Source organism: Aristolochia californica, unplaced genomic scaffold (genome assembly GCF_029961685.1).
Source record: "Aristolochia californica isolate CCGP_79_NKW_82.1479 unplaced genomic scaffold, dmAriCali1.0.hap1 SCAF_3, whole genome shotgun sequence".
Classification (NCBI taxonomy): Eukaryota; Viridiplantae; Streptophyta; class Magnoliopsida; order Piperales; family Aristolochiaceae; genus Aristolochia; species Aristolochia californica.
Window position 1 is genome coordinate 2,449,275 of NW_027181992.1, and position 27,387 is coordinate 2,476,661.

The 27,387-nt window shown below is 37.6% G+C and overlaps 4 protein-coding genes across 18 annotated transcripts; 3 read left to right on the top strand and 1 right to left on the bottom strand.

The window, feature by feature from the left end:
- The first annotated feature begins 174 nt into the window (after positions 1 to 174).
- LOC137960541 (uncharacterized) lies at positions 175 to 5,740 on the top strand. Of its 2 annotated transcripts, none has more exons than XM_068808190.1 (5): positions 175 to 224; positions 417 to 500; positions 2,317 to 2,933; positions 4,173 to 4,348; positions 4,943 to 5,740. In XM_068808190.1, exons 2-5 carry the CDS (start codon positions 479 to 481, stop codon positions 5,397 to 5,399), a joined length of 1,272 nt encoding a protein of 423 aa, XP_068664291.1. In that variant the 5' UTR covers positions 175 to 224; positions 417 to 478; the 3' UTR covers positions 5,400 to 5,740. The 2 variants fall into 2 exon arrangements, with proteins under 2 accessions (XP_068664291.1, XP_068664292.1); XM_068808191.1 differs by lacking the exon at positions 175 to 224 and adding an exon at positions 293 to 320.
- Positions 5,741 to 6,261: 521 nt separating this feature from the next.
- On the top strand, positions 6,262 to 6,982 carry LOC137959798 (splicing factor 3B subunit 6-like protein). Its single transcript, XM_068807154.1, has one exon. It carries the CDS (start codon positions 6,421 to 6,423, stop codon positions 6,793 to 6,795), a length of 375 nt encoding a protein of 124 aa, XP_068663255.1. The 5' UTR covers positions 6,262 to 6,420; the 3' UTR covers positions 6,796 to 6,982.
- A 1,721-nt stretch (positions 6,983 to 8,703) lies between these two features.
- LOC137958449 (transcription factor TGA2.2-like) lies at positions 8,704 to 20,910 on the bottom strand. Of its 11 annotated transcripts, none has more exons than XM_068805469.1 (14): positions 20,679 to 20,910; positions 20,478 to 20,596; positions 20,015 to 20,393; positions 19,090 to 19,217; positions 18,172 to 18,275; positions 17,074 to 17,147; positions 16,767 to 16,964; positions 16,592 to 16,669; positions 16,416 to 16,475; positions 12,036 to 12,113; positions 11,767 to 11,818; positions 10,851 to 11,122; positions 9,746 to 9,994; positions 8,704 to 9,271 (listed from the first exon to the last, which is right to left on the bottom strand). In XM_068805469.1, exons 4-14 carry the CDS (start codon positions 19,185 to 19,187, stop codon positions 9,125 to 9,127), a joined length of 1,410 nt encoding a protein of 469 aa, XP_068661570.1. In that variant the 5' UTR covers positions 19,188 to 19,217; positions 20,015 to 20,393; positions 20,478 to 20,596; positions 20,679 to 20,910; the 3' UTR covers positions 8,704 to 9,124. The 11 variants fall into 11 exon arrangements, with proteins under 11 accessions (XP_068661570.1, XP_068661565.1, XP_068661569.1 ...); XM_068805464.1 differs by having other exon boundaries at positions 20,015 to 20,097; positions 20,326 to 20,393; positions 20,478 to 20,910; XM_068805468.1 differs by having other exon boundaries at positions 20,326 to 20,393; positions 20,478 to 20,910.
- Positions 20,911 to 22,625: 1,715 nt separating this feature from the next.
- Positions 22,626 to 26,615, top strand: LOC137960273 (zinc finger CCCH domain-containing protein 44-like). Of its 4 annotated transcripts, none has more exons than XM_068807839.1 (4): positions 22,626 to 22,931; positions 25,216 to 25,285; positions 25,443 to 25,522; positions 25,824 to 26,615. In XM_068807839.1, exons 2-4 carry the CDS (start codon positions 25,268 to 25,270, stop codon positions 26,314 to 26,316), a joined length of 591 nt encoding a protein of 196 aa, XP_068663940.1. In that variant the 5' UTR covers positions 22,626 to 22,931; positions 25,216 to 25,267; the 3' UTR covers positions 26,317 to 26,615. The 4 variants fall into 4 exon arrangements, with proteins under 4 accessions (XP_068663940.1, XP_068663939.1, XP_068663937.1 ...); XM_068807838.1 differs by having other exon boundaries at positions 22,626 to 22,907; XM_068807836.1 differs by lacking the exon at positions 25,443 to 25,522.
- The last annotated feature ends 772 nt before the right edge of the window (positions 26,616 to 27,387 follow it).

Sequence of the window (27,387 nt, forward strand, 5' to 3'; positions counted from 1 at the left end):
CTCTCACGCGTGTCAGAAGTCAGGACAGTTCGCTGAAGAAGGCTAGGAGTGGGAAGCGTTTTCTCATACGAGACCACTCGGTGGAGATAATTACAGGCGGCGGGGCCCACAGTTTTCTGTGTTTCCTTTCTCTCTCTTCGTAACTGTGTGTCGTTACGTTGCAACGAGGCTACTAAAATGACTGATCTCCCCCCTCCGCTTTCTCGGACCCCTACAAGCAATATGTAAGAACCGAAGACCGAGAAGACTCAAGATTTTCTTTTTCCTCTTTTGTTTTTTTTTTTTTTTTGCGTAAAGATGGAATTTCTGTTGCTTGGACCGTAATTGTCTCTCTTCTCTCTGTACAATTCATCTTTCGAAGAATTTGTTTCTCATGCTGTCAATTTTTTTGTTTGGGTTTTCGCGCATGGATTCAGGTCGGGTATTAGGGAAGCCAGTCTGGGGTACTTGGTAGTGGATCATAACGACATTCAAGATCATGATTGATCAAGAGCGTAAAGGTAGGATTCCTGAAGCTACATTGGTTTGGGTTTGGGATCTTCGTGCTCTATGATTATTTCTCTTTGTTTGTGCGTGTCCTTGTTCTGTTGGATCCCGTGGTTTGCTCAGAATCGAGAATTTTCTTTTTGGTGAATACTGTCTTGGTTGTTATGTTAAATGTTTCAATCTTCTATTGCGCGTAAGGTAATGGTTTACCATGGGTTTATGATCTGTTCATTGCTTTGGAGTTTTTCAGCCTCTTGAAAGTATCCGCCTAAAGATACTTGTCAGAAAAAGTTGAATTTTAGTTCCTCTTGGCTGTCTCTGACATGGTCTTTGCTCTAAAGATTCTGTGGAGGAACCAAAATTTAAATCTAATTTTTTTCTTATTTTGGAGTAAGAATTTGTTTTTTTGTCTCGTTCGTTGGTAACTTGCGCGGAAGCATAAATCAGAAACTCCATTAGTACATGGATGAAAATTACTTTTTTTTTTATTCAAGAACATGTGGGACATTGAATATCTTTGAGGAGTATAGGAACTTCCACTAATTTGTTATTAGCTTTATTGGTAATGATAGGATTAACCTTTTCCAATCTGCTATCTGTTCCGTATGACGTTTAAGGTTACTAACTGTAAAACTAGGGGCTCTAGAATGCTATTGGAGCCTTTCAGTCGCTTCAGCTTTAATTTGGCACCATTCTTTTAGGTTTATTTTGTATCATCTTCTGTCTCATGATGGGCCCATAATAAAAGGCTTCATAAAAAAAAAATCTTCTTTCTCATGATAGCCAAGACAACTGCTTCTACTTGCTAATTGAAATTTTCTTGAAAAATTGTGTGGGGCTAAAATGTGGGCTACTGTAAGATTGACGTTGGACCACTGGACATAATTTAGCCAGATCTTCTGCCTGTATGTTTCCTTTTGCTTGCCTAGACATCAGCTGCACTGTATGCTTCTTAAAAAACACGAGACTTGGATGCTGTGAGGGAGCAAAATAAATACATTATCCTATCAAGTGCAGAAGAGTGAATGAGACAGTTCAGCTGGCTTACAATTCAATGTCATTTGACAGATTCTCAATATAATTGACATGAGTCTTCACCAATTTCCTCCCTGTTGAACATGGGTGTGAGATGTTGAGTTATCATTAAACAAGTGGATGGTGATAATAATTCAACTGGGATGCGTGAGGATGCAAAATTTTGACTTTGGAACATTATATTGATCAAGTGTCATGCAAAAAGGGAAGAAAAATCCTATAAATTTTAGTGGGTACAGAGCCTTCGTAATATGAACCTGGGGAAGAACTTTCTTAGTGGGTATTGACAGAATAGGCGGCTAACTGGTGAACCCTATATGCTTCTATTCTCTGCAAGGGTGTGTTGCAAGTAGAATCGATAGAAGCTATCTCCATCTTGCCAGAAAAGAACCCAACCTAATCACTCGATCTGTTTCTTTTTTTTTTTTTTTCTTCTTTTTTCTTGGAGTATTGGAGGCTTACTCTACTAAGATATCCTGTTCCTTTGTGGGTCAGACTTAACGTGAAGGAAGACAAATTACTCTCTTTCAATTTGAAAAGTGGTGGAATATATTTTACAAAATTTTGAGTACTTAACTGGTTTTACTTTATTCTTATCTATGGTTAGGCAAACCCAAAACACAGATTTATAGATGTTCAGCAGTATACATGAATATGTTAATTCAGTATTTGCAATCCACGATGGGCCATGTTTCTACCAAAATCAGAATTGTTTTATAAAAAATGGGGCTTGCAACTCTATGTTAGTGATTCCTTGTGAAGTCTCAGTTTCTTACTTCCATTTTTTGCTTGTAGAAAAAATGCAAAGGGGCCAAGAGGCATCTCTTAGACGCCTCCAGCATAGTAATGGTTTTCATTACGATCATCATCATAATGGAAGTGCTGTCAAAGGATTGCCTGAGGTCAAAGAAGAACAGAATATCAATTCAGGTGGTGATGGAGATGCTAACAACTTGTTAGGAAGTGAATCATATGCACCTACCAATGAAGGCTTTTATGGACCATTTTATCAGCAAGATTTCTATATGTGGTCACCATATGTTCATCATGAATTCCATAAAATGCAGCAAGCACAGTGGAATGGCTTTGAGAATCATTTCTTCCCAATGAGTAGGGAGTACCCTTTTCCTGTAGATAACCAAATTCAATTTGCACCAATTAAGATGTGGTCTCAGGCTTATCCATATGAGTTCCAATTGCAAGAGTTTCAGTATTTTGTGGTCATCGATTTTGAGGCAACATGCGATAAGGAAAAAAATCCTCACCCTCAAGAGATCATTGAGTTCCCATCAGTGTTAGTAAAAGGTGAAACAGGAGAGGTGGTTAATAATTTCAGAAAGTATGTTCGACCAACATATAACCAAATATTGACTGATTTCTGTAAGGAGCTCACTGGCATTCAGCAATCTCAGGTTCGGAGTTATAAAACCTATCATTTTTCTTCATATATTGTATTGATGAGTGAAGCCATATCATTGTTTTTTTTTTTTTTTTTTTTTGAACTGGTGAGATGCCATATCATTGTTACTTTAAGTGTTTGATGCATGTTATAGAGTTAAAAAACAGAGAAAAAAAAAAGCTTTTCTTATTCATTATGAGAAAAACATGGGGATCTTTGTCCTCCAAACATAATTACTTTTTTCACTATACATGCAGGGAGAGCTGAGTTTTGTGTTGAAACTACAATGATGAAACACTTCAATGTCATCTTTTTGCTATATGAGCTCCATATATCTTCTTACATTGAGCTACAGTAAATGGAAATCTGGTTCTCTGTCAAAGTTCTGTTCGAATTTGGTAAATTATTGTATTTGCAAAGCATACTTTAATATCAAGTATTGATCTCTTGAATAATATAAAAAATGTTTTGATACTAGCATAACAATCATAAAACAAGTTCCAGATTTCTTTGTAAAAAAAAAAAAAAAAAAAGATTTTTAAACCTTTATTACCTTGGATATATAGTTTGATTATCTAAATACATGTCACTGGACAATGGTCACTTTTCTTTCAGCTTTTCATGAATAGGTTGTTGTATTGGCAAGTTCTAGTTTTCCGTTTTTCCCCTCCGCTGTCCACATTGGTGTTACGAATTGGTATGTGCTGATCATGTTATAAAGAGTTATATGTTATTGACATATTCATACGAGATGTATTAAATTTGAGCCAGCAAATATATACTCTAGCAGAAGAAAAACCACAGGTGCTAGAGATTGTAGACATATTCACCCTTTTAAGGTGGAACTTGTGACATTGAGTTTCATGAGTGGTTGCACTGTTGATCATGGAATACATATTAATAGCATGTACAGAGTGTAAGAGGACTTAACATTGCAATTTATTCTTTCATTTTCGATATCTGTGAGTTTTGCTCTTAATAAGTTTTGCTCTGTGAATAGTAGCCATTGTACTTCCAGGGGGAACTGAAAATCGTGTTACTTGTTCACACTTAGAGCTGCTGTTTGGATATTGCCACTAATAAGTTGTGTTTGGTGGGTATTTTATGTCTATTTGTAAGCATTACATCAATTTGGCTGTGTTTGTTTGTGTCTTTTAGTACATAGTCTCTGGGTGTCAAATTGTGCAAGAGATGTATTTACATGCCATGAAAGTAGAGCTCATTAATAAATTTATAATCTTTCTGCTTCCAGGTTGACGAAGGTATTTCTCTTAGTGATGCACTGCTTCAGCATGATAAATGGTTGGAAGATAATGGGGTCAAGCAGAAAAACTTTGCTGTAGTGACATGGACCAATTGGGACTGCCGGGTGATGTTAGAATCAGAGTGTCGATTCAAGAAGATTCGAAAACCACCCTACTTTAACCGGTAAATTGATTTGACTTTGAAAAATAAAGTCAACTCTTTTTCTTTCATGCTTGCCTGAAACACATTAATTGTCTATGTGAATCTTTCAAATAAAAAAAATGTTGTCTATGTGAATGGCCAAGAAAAAGCCAGAAACGGGAAGGAGAACTCCCTTTTTTTTTTCTTCTAAAATTCAAATTTGACATATAATGAGGTGTTTCCGGTGATTCATTTCCTTGGTCGAACAAAATTCCTGAGTCCATGAGTTGCATTTATGTTTTCTCTTTTTTCCTTTATCCTTTTTTATGGCTCTGGCTTCTTATTTCTTGTGCTTATTTCGTTTTATGATTCATCAAATTGGCCTTATAATAGGAACTAGTACTGAGGGGTTGTATGATTTCTTCCAGCTGTAGCTTGCATGTGAGGATAATTTTTTAGTAGCATTGCATATCTGGTACTGTCTATTGACTTGGTGATCCTGGTTCACGAGAATTGCTGCTTTATGTATGCGTTCCAATGCACACTTGTTCACTTACATAAAGCTGTCGCAAGCATATCTGAAGTGGTGTTTGTTCTGTTTCATCTTCTTACTGTTGTTTTCTGAACTGGCCACAGATGGATCAACTTGAAGGTACCGTTTCAGGAGGTTTTTGGTGGCGCACGGTGCAATCTAAAAGAAGCAGTCCGGATGGCAGGTCTTACATGGGAGGGCCGTGCTCACAGTGGGCTTGATGATGCGCACAACACTGCCCACATTCTGACCCATCTTATGCACCGTGGTTTTAGGTTCTCCATTACAAGTTCCCTATTGTGGCAACAACCTGAAAATGTTCGTCTCCCACCCTTGCCCTTCCATCAGAGGCCAAAACAGCTGGTGCCCGTGATCCAGTTCAACCCCCAAGTAGAACCCACAAGCAAAGAGCAACAGATCTACTGCTTCTGTGGTGTGAAGAGTAGCAAACGGCTGGTTCGGAAACCTGGTCCCAAGCAGGGAAGTGTCTTTTTTGGGTGTGGAAACTGGACAGCGACCAGGGGAGCCCTCTGTAATTACTTTGAATGGGCTTCTCCTTAGAGGCAAGCATCCTAAATTCTAAACCTTCCCCTCATCTTCGCTATGTATTTGAGTGCTATATTTACAGTGAGCACCTTTCTAGTGTTGCTGAGAATACAAATTTGTTCCTTTTTCTCCGCCATCATGTGGAGAGAAATCAATCTCTGGTTGAGGTCAAACATGTAAAATGGTCTCTTTTCATGCGAGAAGAGGGCATGGGGCAAGGATGTTGAGGACGATCATTTTACATGCTTGGACATGTATAACTATATTAAATAATCTGCAAGATGTAGGGACTTGGTATCACTGAAAGATGAGCTACTAGAGTGAGTGATTGTGCATGGAGCTTCCTGATTGATTATGCTATTAGTCGGTCTAACGGACTAGAGATAATTGTGATAGGGGCATGCGGAAAAACTCCTAGTGCTTGTCATTCCCTCTACAGTCAATTAAAATCCTAAACGTCGTCATGTATGGATGGAGTCATTTCTGGCATTACAGAACTACTGAAAACTCCCATTTCACAGTGCCGAGAACGCCTTTGAGGATTTTCCTCGATTAAGAAGTAGATGATTCACCGTATAACGCGACAGATTTATTCTTATTTTTAGAATCTGGATTGACAAGTAGAAATAACGTTAGCGTATTGTGAGGGTAAGTACCATGAAACTAGCTAAAGAAAAAAACGAATCACTGGAAGTTACAAAGAAAGCAATACGCGAATCGCTAAGACGAGCAGCTTGAAGCAAAAGCACCCTTGATAAGGTCCTGTCACACGGGGATAGGGGCTAACTTTGCTCGTCTTGGGGTACTTCGGTACTGTGGTGTAGGACCTTTGTGTTTTATATTATATATTTTTGCATAAGCACAAAGAAAGATATTGTTTAAATTCCCGAACTCTGAAGTCTCACCATATAGCTATCGCTTCTCTCCTCACGGTGACCTACAGTCTACACGATCAAAACCGACGCACGGACACTGTAACCCTAGATTTCTCTCCCCCGTCCTAATTCCCTAATTTTCCTACACCGGATTAGCATTCATGACGACAATCAGCCTCCGGAAGAGCAACACCCGTCTCCCGCCGGAAGTAAATCGCGTCCTCTACGTCCGCAACCTTCCTTTCAACATCTCCAGCGAAGAAATGTATGATATCTTCGGGAAGTACGGAGCAATACGTCAGATACGCATCGGCAACAGCAAGGACACCAAAGGCACCGCCTTCGTGGTGTATGAGGACATATATGACGCGAAGACGGCCGTCGACCATCTTTCCGGTTTTAACGTTGCTAATCGGTATTTGATCGTGTTGTACTACCAGCAGGCAAAGATGAGCAAGAAGGTCGATCAGAAGAAGAAGGAAGATGAGATTGCTAGGATGCAGGAGAAGTACGGTGTATCAACCAAAGATAAGTAAATTTTTTCTTTCGTTTTGGGGGGAAAAAGGATATTTTGGGTGTTGTTGGAAGTTTAATCATGTTATATGACATGAACATTCTGTGGAGTATGGTGTCTGTACTGATTTGTTCTATGAAATTATAGGGGTGATATCAGACTATGTTTGTGTAGGATTTATGGGTTTGTACATGCTGAAAAGATTTGCACAGTATTGTTTCCTGGTGACTGAAGTACGTCTTCAAACTTAGTTTTGTGGTGCTAATTAAAAAAAAAAAAAAAAAAAAAAAGTGAATGATAGTAATAGTTGTTCTGGGGAATGGATTAGTGTTGTTAATGGGTAAGACTAGTCTGAGTGCGTAATTGCAGTTCTTGGAGGCAGTTTCAACTTAGGTTTTCGTGTTATATAACTTTTAAGTTGCAATAACTTGTCGGGAGAAGTAAAATCAATGAAGCTCAGTAAGCTTGAGACTTGAACCCATAGTTCTATACCTCTTATTAGGAAGCCTATCGAGGTGGCCATTGAGGCAAAGATCCCATCTGTCGCTTTATATGTACTTGAACATATAGAGTAACTGTAAGGAAGACAAATGAATCATTCGAGTGTATAAGCTTAATATAGTTATGTTCCAGTGTTTGGTCAGATATGTTTAAGACAGCAACTGAGCTTCTGGCTCGATAATTTTGCCACAGGTGACATGTTGTCTATTTGTTTGAAAGGGTATGTGGACTGGTGTTGTGCCTTCAGGAAGACAATGAAGATTATATCTTTTGTCATTTCTAGATAGGTGAATCCACTTTCTCCCCTATTGAGAATGGTTTTGGACAGTGAATTTACATTCTGTCTAGTAATCAATTTCTGTTTAAAGTGGGGCAATTCCTTCGCCTTCATCTTCTGTGTAGACCCTTAATTGTCAGGATTCCATCAGGGGGTTGTGGTTTTCCTTGAACCCATGTATGTTTATCTTATGCTCTATGGATTGGGAGCTCCACAATATGATGGAGGGGAAGGAAAGCTTTATAAATAGGGATCACCCTCAAAATGGACAGGTGGTGTATTGAAGCAGATGCAATTGAAGGAATTAGTAGGAAGACTTTCCTGTTCTTAACTAGTCAGGTTAAGAATAGGATGGAGGGGAAGGAAAGCTTATGTCTATGAATAAGGAGCATCCTCCATGTGGACAAGTGGAGAAGGTAAGTGGATGCAATGAAAGGAAAATAGTATGAATACTTTCCTATTCTTAACTAGCCAGGTTACCTTTGTATGTGTGCATGGCGTTTATAAAAGAGTGATGAAAAGGGAAAAGAACAGAACTCAACATCTTTGGATACTGAAATTTGAAGGATGATCCCTTACTTTCTATACCGTGTGATCAAACTCGGAATTTCTTAAATTTAATTCAAAGTTTAATAAAATCAAGATGATTAGCTCTTGTATAATTTTTTATTTTATTATTAAAAATATGTAGATAAAAATATCTATGTATAACAAAATTATGGTTTTCTCTAAGGTATTTGGAGTTTCAGGTTACTCCGGGTCTCTTCACCCCGCCTACTCGACCTTCCATCTGCCAAGGGGTAAATTCATGTTTTTCATTATATTTTCCAACTTCTTGGATTATGGAACCAAATATTTTCGATCAACCGGAATATTACTCCAAAAGATTATGAGCAATTTTCAGATTTGTCTTCTAAAGAAGGTTAGTTTGCCCAAGCCTTCTAGTAAAAATCCAAGTTTTGTCTCAGATCTAAGCCGGTTCAGTTGGCCTCAAAATCTTCGCCTCATAGTTTTAACTAGAAGCTCTGCCCTCCCCAACCTATCTAACATTATCAGCAACGTCAACTTTCACTGAAAATCCAATCGAGTAGCCTCGAAAGCGTCGTTGCTCCGAATTATAACTCAATGACAATCTTAACATTTAACCACCCAAGTGTCAACAACTCCAACAATTTTAGGTCCGCTACTCCCTGAACTTAAAAAGCCTCCATGGATGCTAATCTTTACAGGGAATATAACTATGTTTTGAGTTCCATAACGAAGCCATAAACCCGTTAACAATTTGCAAATTTCCACCTTGACTAATTTCACTAGAAAAGCTTCAGAAGCTACTGACTACACATAACAATTCCGCATGGGGCCATACCCTAATTTGTAATTATAGTCAGATGCGGAATCTTTCAAGACCAGATGGGATACAACATGCATGCCAGAAGTCCTGCAACAAATAAATAAACCCGATATTACAAAAGCCAGGGCTCTCAGTAGTGCTGCTGCTACTGCTGCTGCTTTTGACATATGATTGGAGCCCATATGCAGTGTGGTAAATCAACAAGACAATCCATGAGGTAATTTACTCTCGAGGGCGAGCCATCCAGAGAGAGCTCAGAGCACGCAGACGAGAGAAGTAGTCATTAATAGCAAGAAGGGCACGTGCTGCTTGGCGGGTGGTTAGTATCCGGTGCATTTGTTGTAAAGTCTGCTGCCTAAGATTGTCCGCCTGACAATTGCAAAGGTAGATCAGCAACATAGAAAATGAGAGGAGCGGTTCCTTTTGAAGTCTTAACATTGCCTAGAGACCCTTCAACTCTATCGGATCAAGGTAGCAGGGAGGTGGAATGCCCACAACCAGATCGTGCAGAATGCCACTGATTTTGCCCAAAGGCTTGCAAATATGACAACAAAGACAAGGTCTGAGAGCCTATAGTCAGTCAAGAAGCAATGGCATGTGTCTATACTCAATAAATAGAAAAAGAGTTTATGCAATTCTATAATATGGAAAATCCGGTATGACTTTAGCTGGTTGGGTTAGGGCTAGTGCTTGTGTTCATTTGCTTGGCTTACAGACCATTCACAACAAGACTTATCACAAAGCCATGCACTTCTTACCTTCAAGAATGCAAATGTAAGGACTCGGGACTGACCATATTTGCAGAGGGCTTAGAGGAAGGATACAGATGTAACAATTACTAACCTGTCGTAAGAAGCCTTCCAAAGTTCCAAGCTTCCCCATGGCCATTGCCATCTGACCCATGTAATTGGCCACATTCCCTGATGACCCAGAGGGACCGAGAGACCCTGAGGCTAGAGTTTCAGCCAAAGACTGTTGGAGAGCTTCCATTCCTTGGGAGAGAGCATCCTCTGCTTGTTGGGATGACTGTTGCAGGTTGCAAATGCCCATCAATTGTTGTTCAGTCAACGGTTCCAGATGACTTGCTAGAAGCTGTAGAAATGGCATGTCAAGCAAGAATGCTTAGAACACCTGACATTTCATTCTTTTCCGCTATTAATCACCCAGACCTTTTTATCATTAAATAATCCAGCTGTCCCAATCAAATAAATAAACTATAAACTACAGGCACATTGATGTCATGCAATCTTTTGTTTCTCAAAACTGAACAAATGGAAAGGGAAGCAGACAGCTCCGTGAAGCACAGTTCTCTTAACATGTAAAATTATTTTTCCAGGAGAATAAAATACAATCCAATTAAAAGGATAAGAAATCTGCTTCAGAAAATAGTTATAATATTATGTGAGAATCTAGAATATTGTAAAGTTCTATAACAGAGTCACTCTAAAACAAAAATAAGAATACATATAAAATAAAGCTGAGATTGAAAATTCTCTCAAATATATTAAGCAATGGACACGGAGGTCACGTGTACAAGCATGGTTGCATTTTCCTGCGTAGGCTCTGCACAAATTCTTTCTTTTAACAAAACTAGAATCTGGGAAGCACATATTCGGCTAAATGCTACCTCAATCTGCTACTAAGCTTGAAAAGAGTCCATGTAAATATAGATCACCATGAGCAGCAAGGATGAACAGGACTCATTTGGAGATTTTTCAGAACAATTCTTTCAAGCAAACATAATATATGTAAAGTCCATTTCAAACAAAAACAGCAGATGATGAACTGTATTCTCTTCATTGAGTTCCTCTAATTTACACGTGGTAAGAGGATTGTTTTTGGATTCTCAATGAAATCATTCACTATTTCATAGAAAATCTCAAAAAATATAAATCAATAACTAACTTCAAGGACATTGAGGACTGTCTCTTAAGCATCAAATAGTCACCTTAAGGAGTTCAGATGAACGAAATCCTCCAAGCCACAGAAAACATCTTTCTGCAGGGGTTTTCCACATGCCAGATAGCATATGGAAGACATCAGCTTTTGCAGCTATACCCTTGAGCCTGAAAATGTCATCATAGTGAGCCATAATCCCATCAACTATAACACGGAGTTCATTGTCACTTGCATGAGAGTTCACTGCTGCCCTTAGCTCATTTATCTGTCTGTTGTGTTCCTCCAACCATCTTGCATATTCTATGTCAAATGCCAAGGCCCCTGTAAACAGAAACTTCTATAGGACACAACTTCGGTGGAATTTGCAATTCTTAAACACAGGAAGCAAGAAACATGGAAGAAAAATTTATTCTTCCAGAGACAGATAAGGTTGGTGGCACAGTCTTCCCTAACACAGAAGAAGAATCTCGCTTTTGATGACAAAGATGCAACAAGAGTGACTCTATTTGGCATGCCTACTCTAATTGATCTACCATTCTATTTACTATTATTTTTACTACATCCTCATAAGCACAAGTTTCCATCGTCAATTATCTGTTCAGCTTCCTCTTTCTTCCTACATTATTTCTTTTCCTCAAAATTACTACACTTACTCTTCTTGTTTTTGTAGTATTTACCAACTTCGTCCTCTCACTTATCACTCGTGTCTCTAATGCAGCTACTACTGTGGCCTTGGCAGTTTGTCACTGCAACCAGCTAACCAGACATTATACAGGCTCCTCATTTGGTGCAAGAAATAATGTATGTAATGACTAGCCTTCGAAAATTGTGGTGATTCAAATACATCCTCATGGTTTATAAAAGACTAAAGATTGAGTTTCATCAAGTACCTAATTAGGGAAGCACAATGCCTTTGACTCATTTATCCATTACAAAAAAATGCATGAGAAAGACCCTGAGATTACCATTTCCACTCATTGAGTGAGCTTGATCTCCTGAGCTTGAGATAAAGATCCCCTACAACAAAAAAGTAGATACCGAGACAGATTAGTCAAAACTGTATCACAGCTCATGAAAAACTACTATAGTAAGTGAGCATATTGGGAGAAAAAGTCACTTAAGAAATACAAATCAAAATAGAATAAACAAGTAAACAAAGGAAAAATAAAAGAAATACAAAACATAATAACTACCGGTTTGTCTTCACCTTAAAAAGAATTAAAAAAAAAAGTACCTGCTGGCGAGCTCTCTGGAGTTCTTGCTCCAGTTGAGTTAGCTTCAAGCGACTACTTTCTAATTGTTGGACATATGCCTTCAGAGATAAAACATAAATTTGTCACCAGGCGCTCAATAAGACAGTTTAGATAATATTAACAAACTGCAAGATGAAGAACAAAATCACAAACACAACCAGCAGAAGAAATTAAAACTTTCTCAACAGCATGACTCAGAATTAAATGTTGGAGTTAGGTTGCATCCATAAGTTAGGAGGCATTTCTTCTAACTAACAAACTCAAGATCTTTCCAAGACAACAACTGATTTGTGGTGGGGACACCAGTATGCCCATCGAGCTCAAGTAGACCCACCAATTATGGTTTAACTTATTTATTTTTATAATCCCTATTTATTTTATTATATTTTATTTTTAGTTTATCTTTCCTGATTTTACTGGATTTGATCAGATATTGATCTTATCTGTTTTGAGTTTTAAATTTCAATCTTAGCCATTAATAGGCTGTAATTGCACGTTGGATGCAGCTTTGAAGATGAATTAATAAAATCTGTGTTTTCTCTCCTTCTCCCTTCACGTCATTCCTCTCCCTCTTCTTGTCAATCCTTATTCTTCCCAATTCTTCCTCTCACTTCTTCTAAATTCTTCATCTCCTTCTTCTCTCTCCTTCCAGCACCAAAAGCACCATTCAATCAATTCGCATTAGCTTCTGATTTGTTGTCCCGCATCAATTTGGGATCATTTCCCTCTAACAATCCCCTCACCTCTAGACAGCTTGCTTGCACAGCACGATGAGACTACTACCCACCAACAGTCCCTCTCACATCTTGTGGCTCAAACAGACAATGTGAACCGAGATGCAGAAACCACATAAAGGGCCACGAACAAAAAGAAACCAGGGTCTTACCTTCATTGATACCATGTCAAAATTGGGCCATGCCCATCCAGACTTGTTGAAGTAAGGAGACCATTTTCCAAACTATATGCTTAGGATCATTCAAGTCTAAAACAGCTATGAGACTATTTACTCACTAATACACCCCAGACCACTAGCTTAAGGTTTGGAGCACACATATGGGCCACAAAATGCTATTAGGCACCAACACTAAAAGAACAGTTGTCTTTTCAAGTCATCAACCCATGCTCTCTCTTTACCAGAGTTATCAGATGAAAACAAATAGACTGGACATAATTCTAAACATACAATAAATAAATAAGAAGAATGTTGCTACCTTACACATTGGAAGCTTAGGAGTTGTAGAAGTTTCCATTCAAAGTGTTCATAGCTGATGGGTTTATTACACTTTTCCATTGCTCTCTCCCTAGGTTATATAAGAGTCAATTGCAACCAAGCCACTCAATAGCCTCAAATGGCCAAGTCACATTTTTCAAAGTAGGGTGGCATACTAAGAGAATACCTGTTGGGAGAGTGAGAATTTTCACAAAGTTGAAATAAATTACCTGGTCCAGAGTCATGAACTCCTAGAGTTAGTTTTCATGGACATCAATGCAAACATGATGTTTTTATTATGTGCTAACTGGGTCTCAATCAGTGGGTATAAGCATGATTAAGAACAAGCACTCTAAAGAGCCTATTTTTTTCATATTCTATCAAATTTGGAGCTTGAGGCATATCGGTAAGATAAGTTAATTGCTGGTAACAGTAAAATTTGCTTTAACTTTGTCAAGAAGGCCGAAATTTCAATTACCCTTAAGTTGTTGAGAGTAAACACCAGCAGATGACATAGTCAAGGAAGGCTACTGCATATAAGGCCGTGGGAGAAAGTTAACACTGGGAAAGGGGCTCCAAGAACAAACTACAAGACATTTGACAAACTGCCCAAAAGGAATATTTGCAGCCTCTAAGACTCAACTAGGCAAAGTAGGACGCAACCATGACACAGGTCAGAAGAAGCCACTTCCTTTCAAGGATAGAAAATAACAAGGTAACAAGGCATCAAGAATTGGAGAATCAAAAACCAAACCAAGTAAGTGTTCAAGGAGGTCAGTTAGATGATGGAGTGTCAGGAATGTCAGTTGGCTAGTGCAAGCCAAAACTCTCTCAAGGTGTTCAAGTCCACGATGGTCAGATTAAAGCATGTTGCAGTCAATGGATAGTATGACCAAAAATTTTTGAAGGGAAAGCCTATAAAGCCAAAATTTTATGAGGCACCTAAGATGCCAATAGATAATTTACAATATGTTCAAGCAATACTTCAATGTACCATGGCTAGAGGACAATGAAAGTATGGTGCACATTGTGGCCATATACTCTAATGATAGAGCAATAATTTGATCACAAACACCTACATTTTTAATGATAGAGCTATAGTGCAGTGGCAAACACACTATAAATATATAGGCACCTAAGCAACTTTAAGATATGGGAAAATCTCAGAGTGAAAAAGGTATTCCTTCTTAGGAACATTTAATACCTTGCAGGGAGCATACCAGGGGGTGAACACCAATTCTATCTGTGACAATGTCAAACAATTGGTCGTGTTGATTTCTAAACTATGGAAAAAAAGAGTACTTCATAAACAGACTTCAATTGTAGAGTGAGAGCTGTGTTGAGTGTCCGGGGTATTTTGGTCATTTAGGTCTAAATACCATATGAAAATTGAATACACTAGAATGAAAAGTGGGATAAGAAGAATAAGGAAGAAGAGAGGAGATAAAGAAGGTAATTTGGTGGAAAAACGAATAGGAGACTAAATAATCACTACAACAAAAATCTGACATTTCAATAACTGTGAAGGACATTTAGAAATATATCCTTAATACCTAAAATAACCAAACTACCCTGACACATGAAACTTCTCAATAGTGGCATGTTGAAAGTGGACTGCTAGGCAATCCTCTTACTCTCATGCCAATCCCAAAGGCCGGCAGAGTTAGGTTACCATAACCCCGTGCTCATCATTCATACACTTCCTGTCCATAAAGAAAAAAGTTGCAACAACTATTAACACTCAAAAGCAAGTTAAGAACCATTACTCAACAAATCCTTGCTGCCAGAATGCAACCAGTTGGAGGCACCAACCCCACCTCCTCCTCTCTTACTTGAAGTCCTGAACTACAATAATCAGGGGTTTTAAAGTAATTCTTCATCAACTCTAGACAAAATCACAATAGGATATGTAATTGAAGCAAAATCACTACTTGACTCACAACATCCCTTCCTCCGATTTCTTCCACTTTCTTCTCTCCTGTTGCCCTAACACCTGTGCTTCAGCTCACTTTTCTCACTTCACCTTATTCAACAAGTAAAAGGTGAAAGAAAAGTTTGCTCTGTGCTCACCACGCAGCTCAAATAACCTTATTCAACAATTACCAAAACAAATAACATCATACCTCTAGTTACTTAGAACAACAAACGAAGAAGCCTCTTAAGTCTTGATCATAGGAAATCTGTCATGATAATTGCAAATCTTTTTGCAATTTTTTTATTGCAAGCAAAAATTTCCTAATTTCAATTACAAAGACCAAAGTTTGTTCGCTACTCCATCATTGAGGTATCTGTTTTAAAAAACAGTAATATTGCTAGATATCTGGACCAGAAACTAATATAACAAGTAAACAGCTACAAAAAGGGAACTTTTCCCATAGCAAAAGCGTTTTCTGAAGCTAGATGTTCCACTATGTGGAAAAACAATATGAAAAATCAACATCGGTGCTATACAGAAGACAAACATTGCAATAGTTCATTAATCTGCATAGTCTGGCATACATTAAGTTGGAGTCCACAAACACACTTACATTTTTTTTTTTAAATCATATAAATGACAGCACCATTTCAACAAAGTGAACATTCAAATAATGACAAGAAAATCTTAGAAAATTATCAGTAATAACTTTACACTACAGTATACATGCCTATACAGGTCAGTTTGAAACTAATGCCCCTTGACTGCCACAAGCTCGGACAACTTAAGAATTACAATAAGTCTTAGTGCTCCAGAATAATAATTCCTTCAAATTTTTAAATAAATTATAAAAAAAACTCAAGATTGAGTCCAAGGTATCTCTTTCATCATGATCTTGATGAGAATTTTTTTTTTTTTTTTTTTTGCACAAGATAATTTTTAGCTTTTACTAACCTAATTACTAGTTCAAGGAGAATTTGCAGTCCAGTATAACAACATATTTGCATGATACCCATTCAGCTTCAGTTGAGGGAGAGAAAAAAATACTGATCTCCAGAATCATTAACAGCAGAGATTATTTGATGGGGATGCAAAAAGATCTAGTGATTATAGCTGCAATTAAAACAGGCTGACAAGCCAGCATTCTCATCTTTTTTTACTAGAGATTCATGAGATATATAACAGAGTGCAAATCAGTACAGCAGGAAAGATCAAAATCTGGGATAGGACTCTTACCTTCTTCCTCAATCGGCTTTTTCTTGCAGCTTCACGATTTTGTGCAAGTCTACGAAGGGTCTAGACAGATAACAAAAAGGAAAAATAGGTCAACAGTAAAGCCGAAAAAATTCATTACCAGACAGAAAAAATCCAACAAAATGTCAAGAATTTGCAAAGTGCAGTCTGTGCAAAACCTTTTGATCCCCAGCTTTATCCTTTGATCTATCACTAGAATCAGAAGCTACTACTAAAGCAGACTGGCCAGCATCCAACTGCACACGATAGGATAAAATGTCAATACATCGAGGAAATAGCTCTCACACTCACACACACAAAAATAAAAAGTACTCAAAGAGTACAGAATCTTACCCTCTGGTTTTTATCATCTGTATCTACATCTGTAGAGGTATCTGTCCTTGGGCTTGTATCTGCCATTGTAGATTCGCCCCAGTTTTCAAAATGACCAGTTGATGGAGAAACAAGATTAGGCTGCTGTCCCTTTTGCAAAGACAATCTTTGAGACGGAATTCTAGATGCTGAAGGAGTTATATTAGGGGAAACAAGTGACTGCATTTTGAAAAAGAAAAGAACTAATTAGAACAATAAAGGTAGCCAACATTCCTCATATCAACACTTCCACAGCTATAAAGGAAGAGCATACAGAGAGACATGCTACCTTATGAAGGTTTCCAAACTGAAGAGGGTCAGAAGTAATAGTCTGAGCACTGGACTTTGAATTGAATAACGAGTCTTCAACGCATGAAACAGATGGAGAAACAGAATTAATCAACATCTACTGCAGCGAAGCCTATGTTACAGTCGATCAACCAAGAAAGGCATAGCATAAACTACAATCGGGCTGGAACAAGACAATGAATCACAATGGTTTTTAACTGTCTCAAAAATTAATATTTAATAAAAAAATCATTCATAATACAGAGAAGATATATAATAGTTATATAAACAACAATGTATATGTGTACTTAAGCCCACTTGATGCTCCATCTATGTACATCATATGCACGGCAGTCCAGACTAAAATCTTCGACTAGTCTTATCCTTGAAGGAGATCATTCAAGGAATTCATTAAGTCTGTAAATGTTAACAAGGAACTGTCTATATGCTAAGAACCTGACTATTCTTATCCTTCAAGGAGATGAGGAATTCATCAGGTATGTAAATGTTGGCAAGGAACTGTCTATGCTAATAACCTGATTGTTCTTATCCTTGAAGGAGATAATTCAAGGAATTTATCAAGTCTGTAAATGTTGATGAGGAACTCTCTATGCTAAAAACCTGACTATTCTTATCCTTGAAGGAGATGACTCAAGGAATTCATTAAATTCTTAAATGTTGACAAGAACCTATGACCTATCAGATGTCTAGTGTTTTGAAATACCATTGATCATCCTATTGGTATAACTGCCAAGCTATTGGCTGTCCACATTGAAGGGATTGAGCAGGTGAGTTTCAGGTGGCTGCACACCTACTAGTTGTCTGCTAGATAGCCGACTGAAGCCCCAAATGTGAGCCAATTATATCCAGCACCTACCTGCTGAAGCTCAAATGTATAAATGTAAACACGGAAAGTAACAAATAAAAATATTACAATAGTAAGCTAGTGTAGTTATGATAGTAGAAAAAGATAATCAACACTTTTAATTGTAGTAGACAATAACCACCAAATTTAAAATCTGCCGAGGAAAACGCAAGGGTACATGATCTTCCGAACTTTTTCAGTTGTTCTCTGGAGTGATCAGAATGGTATACATACTTCTAGAAAGGTCAACCACATCCTCTATGCGAATACCAAGTGATTGCTCAAGCACTCCAAAGTCAGATACACGAGAAGATGGGATCTGGTTGCTCTCTGTCCCACTGAAAATTGAGAAGGTCATGTCAGCATTCTATTAGTGCCACTGAAAATTGAGAAGGCCATGCCAGTGTTCTATAAAGTACCAAAAATGCAAAGATTTTTAATCAGTCTTTGACCTATGAAAACAAAAGGAACACTTATATACAAGTGATGACACATGTACATACAAGTTACATGTATAAAGTTTTTGTGAAACCATGACAACAATGCCTTTCCACAATATAATTATTCTTTCCATAAATGTAAAATTTTCACAGAGTCAGACCCAACCACTCCAAGGACACAAGAATTGATACCTCCGGGACCAAAACAAATGCATGTAAGGGACTGTTTACTGGTTTACAGTTTGCAGAAGTGCAGTTTCATTATTTTTTTATCTCAGTAATGGTGATTATTGCTGCAAAAGTAGCCTTCAAGTTAGGTTCATCAAAGAAAAAAATTACATATTCCAAAATTTTCAGGTAGTGTCTACAAGTGAGGAATCCTCAAGATGTGAAACTTTTATTCTTATAACTGAAAGAAGTTTGTAATAATAATATATTGGAATGTCGCTAGTTCAATTTGGTTAACTGATGGGCTAAGTAACTCGTACAAGTTTCTGTTTATCAAGAGAAAGGGAACCACAGAAAGATGGCTGTAACAGCAAACAATAATCCTTTCCATGATACATATCTAAAGATGCATAAACCCAGAAAGAAAGTTAATGAAAGTGAACCTAACAAACACATATGTGCTAAAGAACACAAGGGAAAGAATTCAATGGCAAATTGTCCAAAGCAATAAAAGGAAGCAGATGAACCGAAAGATGAATATTACAGTGACTGAGGTGTAGACGATGGAGGAACAAAACCCGGCATCCCTCCAACTGTTTCTTTATCATCTTCTGTCCCAAGCCGCCCTCTTTTACTCCCCATCCATTGCGATCATTATCATCACCACGAGCCCTTCATCCACCAAAATGGGAACCAAAGTCAAAAAGGTCAAGACCAACACATCCCACGGGTACTGAATCCTACAAACCTAAACCTTCCTCCAAAGTATCTTCACAACTTATTTACTTACTGACTTATGTGAGGGTTCATCCCTCTAATCTCAAATGGGAAATTTTAGAGTATCAATTAATCTCAGAAGTCTCAAACCACAAATGGCAGTATATACCTTTTGTCATTTGAAATGGGATGGCATCATAAACTTGAAATGGCAAAGATCAGGTTTAGGATTTTTCAGCACTGCCATGGCAACCCTTTTATTCATTAAAAGAGAAATAAAAAAAAGAACGACCCCCTACTCATAGAGGCGTTTGACCATAAAACTCAAAACCCTAAACACACAAAAAAGATCAATGACCTTTTATGTAATCAAGATTAGTAAATTTCTGTCATGACAAGAAAAGCAAACCCGCAAAACTCTTTACACCTGAGTTAAGTAAATCAATACCGTCCCCCCAAAACCAGTATGAAATGACTGAAATTTGGACGCCTATTTCCAGTACGAAATTGGAAAACTAATACCGACATGCATCGATCAAGGATGAAGTTAAAAACCCAAAGTAGAACTGAGACGCGAAAGGAAATATACCAGATGTTAAGCGAGTCAATACTGTCCCCCCAAAACCAGTATGAAATGACTGAAACTTGGACGCCTATTTCCAGTACGAAATTGGAAAACTAATACCGACATGCATCGATCAAGGATGAAGTTAAAAACCCAAAGTAGAACTGAGACGCAAAAGGAAATATACCAGATGTACTGATCTGAGAACACCTCTGCTAACTCACCAAATCGCCTTCTCACAACAGTCGCTCCACACGCACAAACTCCAAACTGTAGGGATAACAAAGTTCAAATACAGACGTTCAACAAAACCTAGTTCCGGGCAGAAGTTCCTTATCGATGCCTTCTTCAGTTGGGTAGCGACGATCACCTTAAGGTATTGAAAAATAGACTCTTTTGGCTCTCCTTCACGCAACTTATTCACAAAATTCAACCCACCACATTCGGAAAAAAAAAATGAAAAATAAAACAAGAACGACGAAACTGGAAAATCCTGACCTGGAAGAAATGCAAAATCGTTTGGTTGAAGTAAGTTGTGTTCCTTCAGTATCCGACAAACTGTCCAACTATATAAATAAATAAATAACAGTAAACAAAACCCTTGTTCAAAACTCTCCACTACTGGTCCAAAAGATTCTGCAGTCGCTTACTTTGACTCGTTTTGCTTCTTCGATTTTTTTTCTTCAAAAATTCACCTACCGCAGACAAAAAACTTCAAACGCCAACGAACCCAGAAGCACTCGTCTCTCAAAACGTTCCTAGTAAAATTCTGCACAGGATAGAAATCACTCTTAAACTTTATCCGACTGAAGCCCAGTAACCCGAAATTGACACTCGCCAAAAGCCCTAACTTTCAGGAGCTTGTTCGAAGATTTCGTCCCAGTAGCAGCCGAAGATCCCCCCGCGCTAAAAGAAGTAAAGCAGTAGTGTTTTGACTCGTTTTTCAGCAATTTTTCCATTAATTTCCACCCCACTCACCTCGAATTCCGATTATTTAATCGCGTATATGGGTGACGTTTGGGTCGTTCCAATCTCCCATATCATTTTCTGTTGAAATCTCTGCCTTTGGAAACCCCAGGTTTTTATTTAATGATAATTTTTATCTACTTGGTTTCTCTTTCATTTGAACCTAGAGGCTAGAGAATATGAATACAATATATCAGACACCGAAACTGTCCGAATGAGATTCAACTCCAAGTCAGTAAAAGAACCTGCACCAATATATCCAAAATTTCTATGAAAACTACGAGAAAGCCATTATACACATCAAGAGATTTGATCTAATAAACACATCCAGTTTGTTTCTCATATATAATAAGACACGACAAAGAAACATATTCTTTCCTAAGTTTTGGGGACAATATATATATATATATATATCTCACAAACACTAGTGGAGTCTACTTTTTGCCTAATCCCATAGAATATTAATTAATGTAATTGAAAGGCTTTTTATTAGTGTTAATGATGGTGTCATTTACTGGCTACTCCCCCTTGTTTAGCCTCATTGTCATATATAATATGATTCTAAAACCCACTTCACTAACGAAGGTGGAAAAAGTGGGAACAAAGTCTGCTTTTTTTTATTGCAAAAGCTAAAAAAGTAAATTATTTTATTCTTTTTTTTCCCTCTCGCACTAATCGATCCCACTGATCCCTGCTTTCAGTCTTTTCGACTCGTTAGAGGAATCAAATTTTTAAGAATAGATTTACTTGGTAGAATAATTTTAGAAACGCTTCTCGTTTACTTCTCATAGTAATCTTCTCTCACGGTATCCAGTCAAAGAAGTGATCCAAGGAAAAAAAGAAGGGTCATTTTGGTAGTTTAGTGCACATCCGGGGGCCATGTTGTTGTGCAGGAAAGTAGGTTCGTGAGCGTGCAGGGGGCACGTTCGCGAGATCTGTCAACTTTTCTCCGAGACGATTATCCGGTCTTTATTTGATTAATTAAAGAAAAAATAATTATATATTAATGTGCATTAAGAAGCGTTTATTGAATTAGGAGCAGCCAATGAGAGGAGTAAAATTATACTCACCGCCTGCCAAAGAGATCCCTGGAAGATCTCACGGAAGTCGGGAACATTATCCTATGATTGATTGATTGAAATGACATTTATGCCCCCAATTTTGATAAATGGGATCAAACGAATGAGGATCGTGCCGGCCAGTGAGTGGCGACTCGCCGATCCACGTTCTCTAGCTTTTACACTTCTACACCGTCTTCGTTGGGTTCATAGAACAAGACAATTACGATTTTACCGGAAACAGAAAGGTAGAAAAACATTTTAAGTCAACCCAGATCTGAACCGGCCCCGAATTTCGAGTATCATTTTGATATTAAGACCAAATAATATAAGGGTGGAGTTTGGGTTTGATTGATCCCTTCTGCCAACACCATGCAATGGTTTTTAATCTTTTTCAACCGTAGATGTTGATGGAATGTCTTGGATGGTTTTGCATAAAATAATCTAAGGTTCAATTAATCATCATTCATGAGTTTATCTAATCAATCGATTTGGTTTGAACTTTCTTGTCTTATAGAGGTAGAATAAGAAATATGAATAATTAAATGAGACATTTTTTTTGTTAAGTCAAAGTGAACTGTTTAACTAGTCCAGTCCATAGATGGAAGTCTACCGGCCTCAATCGGATGGCATGGGCGCGTCATTCTAAGTCACCATCGACGATCGAACAGGCGCCATCACGCTTGACCATTAATGGTGGGACCTGGCGGTCTTCTTGCTGTTCGTCGGCTTCCTCGACCCTTCGTACCCACAGCTTATCTTGTAAATATTGTTCCTTTCCGTTTCAGGTTCCTTCGATCCCCAAAAAACCTCCACTACCTGAATCGAGGACCTCTTTAGGAATCGTCAAGACCAGGGAGACCCCCTTCTCTGTTAATCGGGACTAGCCCATGGAGTCGCTATACAAACGATCTCGTTCAGATAATGGTGGGTACGGGTCAAACTATAGGAACCCCGAACAACAGGATTGGAACTATTTTCAGCAGAGTAATGGAGGCGGAGATCTAGAATGCAGGCGATTTAATACTCCGGAAGGATGCACATATGGCACGAGCTGTAGGTTCCGGCATGTTTCAGCTGGTAGATCTCTTTTTCCTCTTGAAGACTATGGTATTATTTGAAATTATTTATTGTTGTTGATTTGTTATAAATTGATTTATTTATTTTTTTGTACTTTAAAGTTGATTGAATTGAACTTCGTGTTAAGTTTTAATCTCTCATCTCGAATATTACTGCATCACCTAATTGAATGTCAATTTCCATTTTTATATAATTATATCCCCCATCTATTTTTAATTTTTTACGGTGACATAATCTGTTTTTATTTCAATAGCATCTAACGTTCTGCTGCTTCATTGCATTTGTATTTTGCTCAATTCTTTCTTGATTTCGCTGAAACGGGTGGTATATAATCTGATGGGAGTTTAACACCTACTTCTTCTTCCTTGTAACATTACTCGTTCGTTTTGTTTAATACCATCTGCTGAATGATATGATGATTTCATATTTTACTTATGCATTTTTTTGTGCAAATCTGTCTGTTTTCTGTGAAGTTGTCACTCTACTTAGTGGCTTTGGGCTCAATTGTCACATTGTGGATTGTGGGGGGCGGCGAGGAGGGGAAAGGAGTATGTGCATGCGTGTGCAATCAACATTCAAAAAGAAAAGTTTTCACTCCAATAGGGCAACTCCTGTTTTTAATTTTTGAATAACATGATTTTTTTTTAGAGAAAATTGTTAAACTGAACTAGGTAACGATGGCTGCCTTTTGGTGGGGCCGCTTCTTCTATAGAGGCCTTCTTGAGAAGTCCTTTATTGAAAATTTCTTCTTCGTAAAGACCTCTTTCAAAAAGAATGTGATATTTGGTTACATCTATTGTTAATGAGTGTATCAAATAAAAATGTGTATTTAGTGTAGTTATCAACTATATAAAGAATAATTTTAAATATTAAGTACTAAAACACCCTTATTTGTACCTTAGGAAAATTCTTTAGAAAGTTATTTAACTGAACAAGGCGGTATATATCTCACTACTGCATTTCCGAAAAAAAAAAAAATAGTTGTTCATTCTAAATCACTTATTTTTCACACAATCGCACAATAAAAAGGAGTTTATTTTGAATGTTCATTACACGTGCATACTACACTCAATACCTCACATTGGAAAACCCCATGTAGGCCATTGAGCCAAGGACCCATTCCACAATATAAAAAGGATTTATTTTTTTATTTTTTTATTTTTTATTTTTTTGACAAAGGTGTAAATTAAGTTCTTTCTTTGAACATCTCCCATTTTGTAAACCTTCACTTTTCCTCCATTATCAGTCTGTCAAATCCTGTCATGATGTACAAACCTTGGTGAATTTGATTCAATTAAGCACATTTCAATGTGGTATCTGTGGGTGTCTGTTGATGTGAGGTCTTGGATTCAAGAGTTGATGTGAGGTGTATATTATATAACCAATTTCAGGACAAAAAAAGAAAGGAGAAAGAAAGAACACAAAAAATAAACAGGTGGTTGAGGGAATTTATGATGTTGCATATCATGGTTTGGGGTTTGCATGCTAATTGTTAGATGCTTCTTAGTTTATGAAAAAATGTCCACCTATTCACAGTTCTACCCAAAGAGTCTTATATTTTGGAATCGTTTATATAACATTTCCGTGGAAGTGTAGGAACAGATAAAACCAGTTTGATTTGTCTAGGAAACAAAATGCACAGGTTTGCTGTAGTTGATATCTGGCTGTTAAAATGTATGTATATGTATATGTATATAGATGTATGTATGTATGTACGTGTATGTGTATATAGATGTATGTATGTATATGTATATATGTATATATATGTGTATTTCATTTGCTAAGATGGAAATCTCATTAATAATATTTTGATTGATGAAGTGTTTTGCCAGCGAGTGCCAATATAATAAGGATCTTTACAATGTGATGCTGGAGGCTTTGAAGAGTGTAATATGCAAGCTGTATGTTGTCTAGCTAATATCTTCCCTTGTACAAATCTAACAATCTAAAATCCCACTGTATTACAATTCTGCATCATTTGCTTTTCAAGTGCTTATTTGTTTTCACAAATTGCATGGATTCAATCTTCTGATGAGGGAGATCTTGTGATAAGTTTGAACTACCCCAGTATGCACCTGATTGACAACTCATGTCTTAAAAAGGTAGCACTACCACCCCTAATCCTCCTTTTGATATGAGGTCCTTGTTTGTCTAACAAGGTAGTATCTGTCTGTGTTGACGCTTACTCAAAATACTCTATTTTGCTGATAGTTGTGATTTGGTGTTTTTGTTTGCTTTATTTTTATTTTTTATTTGCTTTGAATTAATGCTTCATATCTTTCAGACGGAAGAGATATCAGTCAGCCGAGTATGGCTTCTGGAGGCAAGCCAAAACCATGCATGAAGTTCTTCAGGTTTTTTTCTTTCTTGCCTTCATCTTTGGCTGCTTCTAGGAAAACTAAACACCTGGCCACTATCTTATTCATCCTCCTGATAAATGAAATGGGCTAGAATAGAGATAGATAACCGAGCTTGAAAGTTCTTGAGTGCGACCAATATTTTGTCTTTCAGGTATCGCATTGGTACCAAAGCAGCAGTTTCACTCTCACACATCAGCTTTCGATGACTGGAAGTGAAAAAATGCTGCAACTGTGAGTCATCAGGTACACTTTAAAGTGGAAAAGGAACTGAAAAGAAAGAAAAAAAGCTCCTAGAGTGCCTATTTTTAGATATTTAATGGGGTTGTTGGTTTTTACAAATTAGAATTATCTATTAGAGGATGAAATGAAGCTTGAAATTTATATCATTGCACCTTGGTCTTTAAGGTACCCACAGTAACCAAATACTTGTAAACATATTTAGCGAGATTTGCTTAGAACATGGGAATCTCATAATCTATATACACAAATATGGTTGTGTTTACTCTTTCTTTCTTTTTTCCCATTTGGCCAGTACGTCAGGTTGTCCATTTGGAGTCTCTTGCCACTTCCTGCATTATGTGCCTGGAGGGCTCGGTTCATTGGGTCTGACTCCTGTTGTTTCTCTCTCTGCTGCTTCTGCAATATCTCAAAGGAAATCAGTCCAACCAATTGGGGAACCAAGTCTAATAGTTAGTGGCTACAAGACAAAGTTATGCAATCGATTTAACACTCCTGAAGGTTGCCGGTTTGGTGATAGATGTCATTTTGCTCATGGGGAGAGTGATCTTCGACCTTCCAATAACTTTTCCCGAGGGAGCAACAGAAGATCTGCAGGAGAGGGGCCAAATGGTGTTGGTCCATCTGGATTTGGCGGCCCTGAACTCCCAAATTCAAAATCATATGGGAATGCCTCCAATTTGGACTCTCAAGGTTACAGTGAACCAAATCCACCTGGTGTAGCAGGTGACAATGGTGCTTCAAGTCACCAATCAGAGCCTGTTGGTGATAACGTACAAGTATATTAGCTTAAGCCTCAATCAGACAGTTTCTTTTACTTCTTTATATTGGCCAGTTCTATCTTTGGATTTCTGATCAAAATTCATTGTATTATTTCTTATTGAAGAACAAGTATAGTCTTAGCTAGTTTAGGAGAACTTTAGCAACAACAGGTCTGAAGAAGAGATCAGATAGACCTTGACAATTCAATATCAAAATTGAGTGGAGTAGCAGCAGCACCGAGCCCATGTTATGGCTGTAATATGCTTGTCTTTTACATAAATAGTAATAATGATTTGCTTACAGTGGATTGATTTGAAATATGAATACTTGGCATCATTTTATACCAGATCTCCTCCAAAGTGCTTTAAATTTTATTAGTTAATGAGCAGGCGGTAGGATCTTCCAGGTAATTGCACTGCTTGGTTCTCTCGTTGTTCATGGTCCCTTCTGCTCCCTAACGATGGCTTGTAGCTGATTTGTTTCCTTAGTGAAATTCTCACTATTGCAAGTCTAGGAAAGGTATTTGACTGCTTGAGCCGCCTGCATTTGCATGAATATGGACTGACAATTTCATTTGTCACCTAGCAGTTCTAGAACAGAATTTTTATTGTTTGTTACAAGGTCAGTTGAACTGGCAGCAAGCACTTGAAATATTCATGTAGCTTATTGAAATATGCGGGTTAGTCGATAAAAATTCATGTAGCTTACTGAAATATGCGTTTTTAGGGAATATTAAAGGTCTCAAGCCTAGGTGAAGAAGAAGGTTGCTTTGATGTCAGGAAGCAGCACAAAAGTTTAATCCTTCATTATCATATTAGGATAATTTTTATATAGTTCTTTTGAAATGTTGAATTTTCAAATAGGCCATCAGATAAGGAAAAAGAGCCGTTCCTCTGCATAATAGCCAGAGTTGAGCCCCCCTTTTGTCAAGTCTGAAAGAGGCAAACATGAGTCATACTTAAAATAATGTTTTCTTACAGACCTTAAGAACTTGTCCACTTCATCTATCGAGATTATCTGGAATTTGAATCTGAGAAAAACACTAGAAATCTGCAGTAAAACAAGTTTAGTACAGATTGGAGCAAAAGCATGATATT

Bases quoted from the DNA above. Each gene is read 5' to 3' on its own strand.
- LOC137960541 (XM_068808190.1), top strand. From the start codon at position 479: ATGATTGATCAAGAGCGTAAAG. The intron at 501-2,316 runs GTAGGATTCCTG...TTTTGCTTGTAG, and splicing joins GATTGATCAAGAGCGTAAAG to AAAAAATGCAAAGGGGCCAA. The intron at 2,934-4,172 runs GTTCGGAGTTAT...TTCTGCTTCCAG, and splicing joins CTGGCATTCAGCAATCTCAG to GTTGACGAAGGTATTTCTCT.
- LOC137959798 (XM_068807154.1), top strand. From the start codon at position 6,421: ATGACGACAATCAGCCTCCGGAAGAGCAACACCCGTCTCCCGCCGGAA.
- LOC137958449 (XM_068805469.1), bottom strand. From the start codon at position 19,187: ATGGGGAGTAAAAGAGGGCGGCTTGGGACAGAAGATGATAAAGAAACA. The intron at 11,819-12,035 runs GTACTTTTTTTT...TTTTTGTTGTAG, and splicing joins TCCAGAGAGCTCGCCAGCAG to GGGATCTTTATCTCAAGCTC. The intron at 11,123-11,766 runs GTAATCTCAGGG...TTCTGTTTACAG, and splicing joins TCACTCAATGAGTGGAAATG to GGGCCTTGGCATTTGACATA.
- LOC137960273 (XM_068807836.1), top strand. From the start codon at position 22,742: ATGGAGTCGCTATACAAACGATCTCGTTCAGATAATGGTGGGTACGGG. The intron at 22,932-25,215 runs GTAGATCTCTTT...CATATCTTTCAG, and splicing joins GTTCCGGCATGTTTCAGCTG to ACGGAAGAGATATCAGTCAG. The intron at 25,286-25,823 runs GTTTTTTTCTTT...CCATTTGGCCAG, and splicing joins CCATGCATGAAGTTCTTCAG to TACGTCAGGTTGTCCATTTG.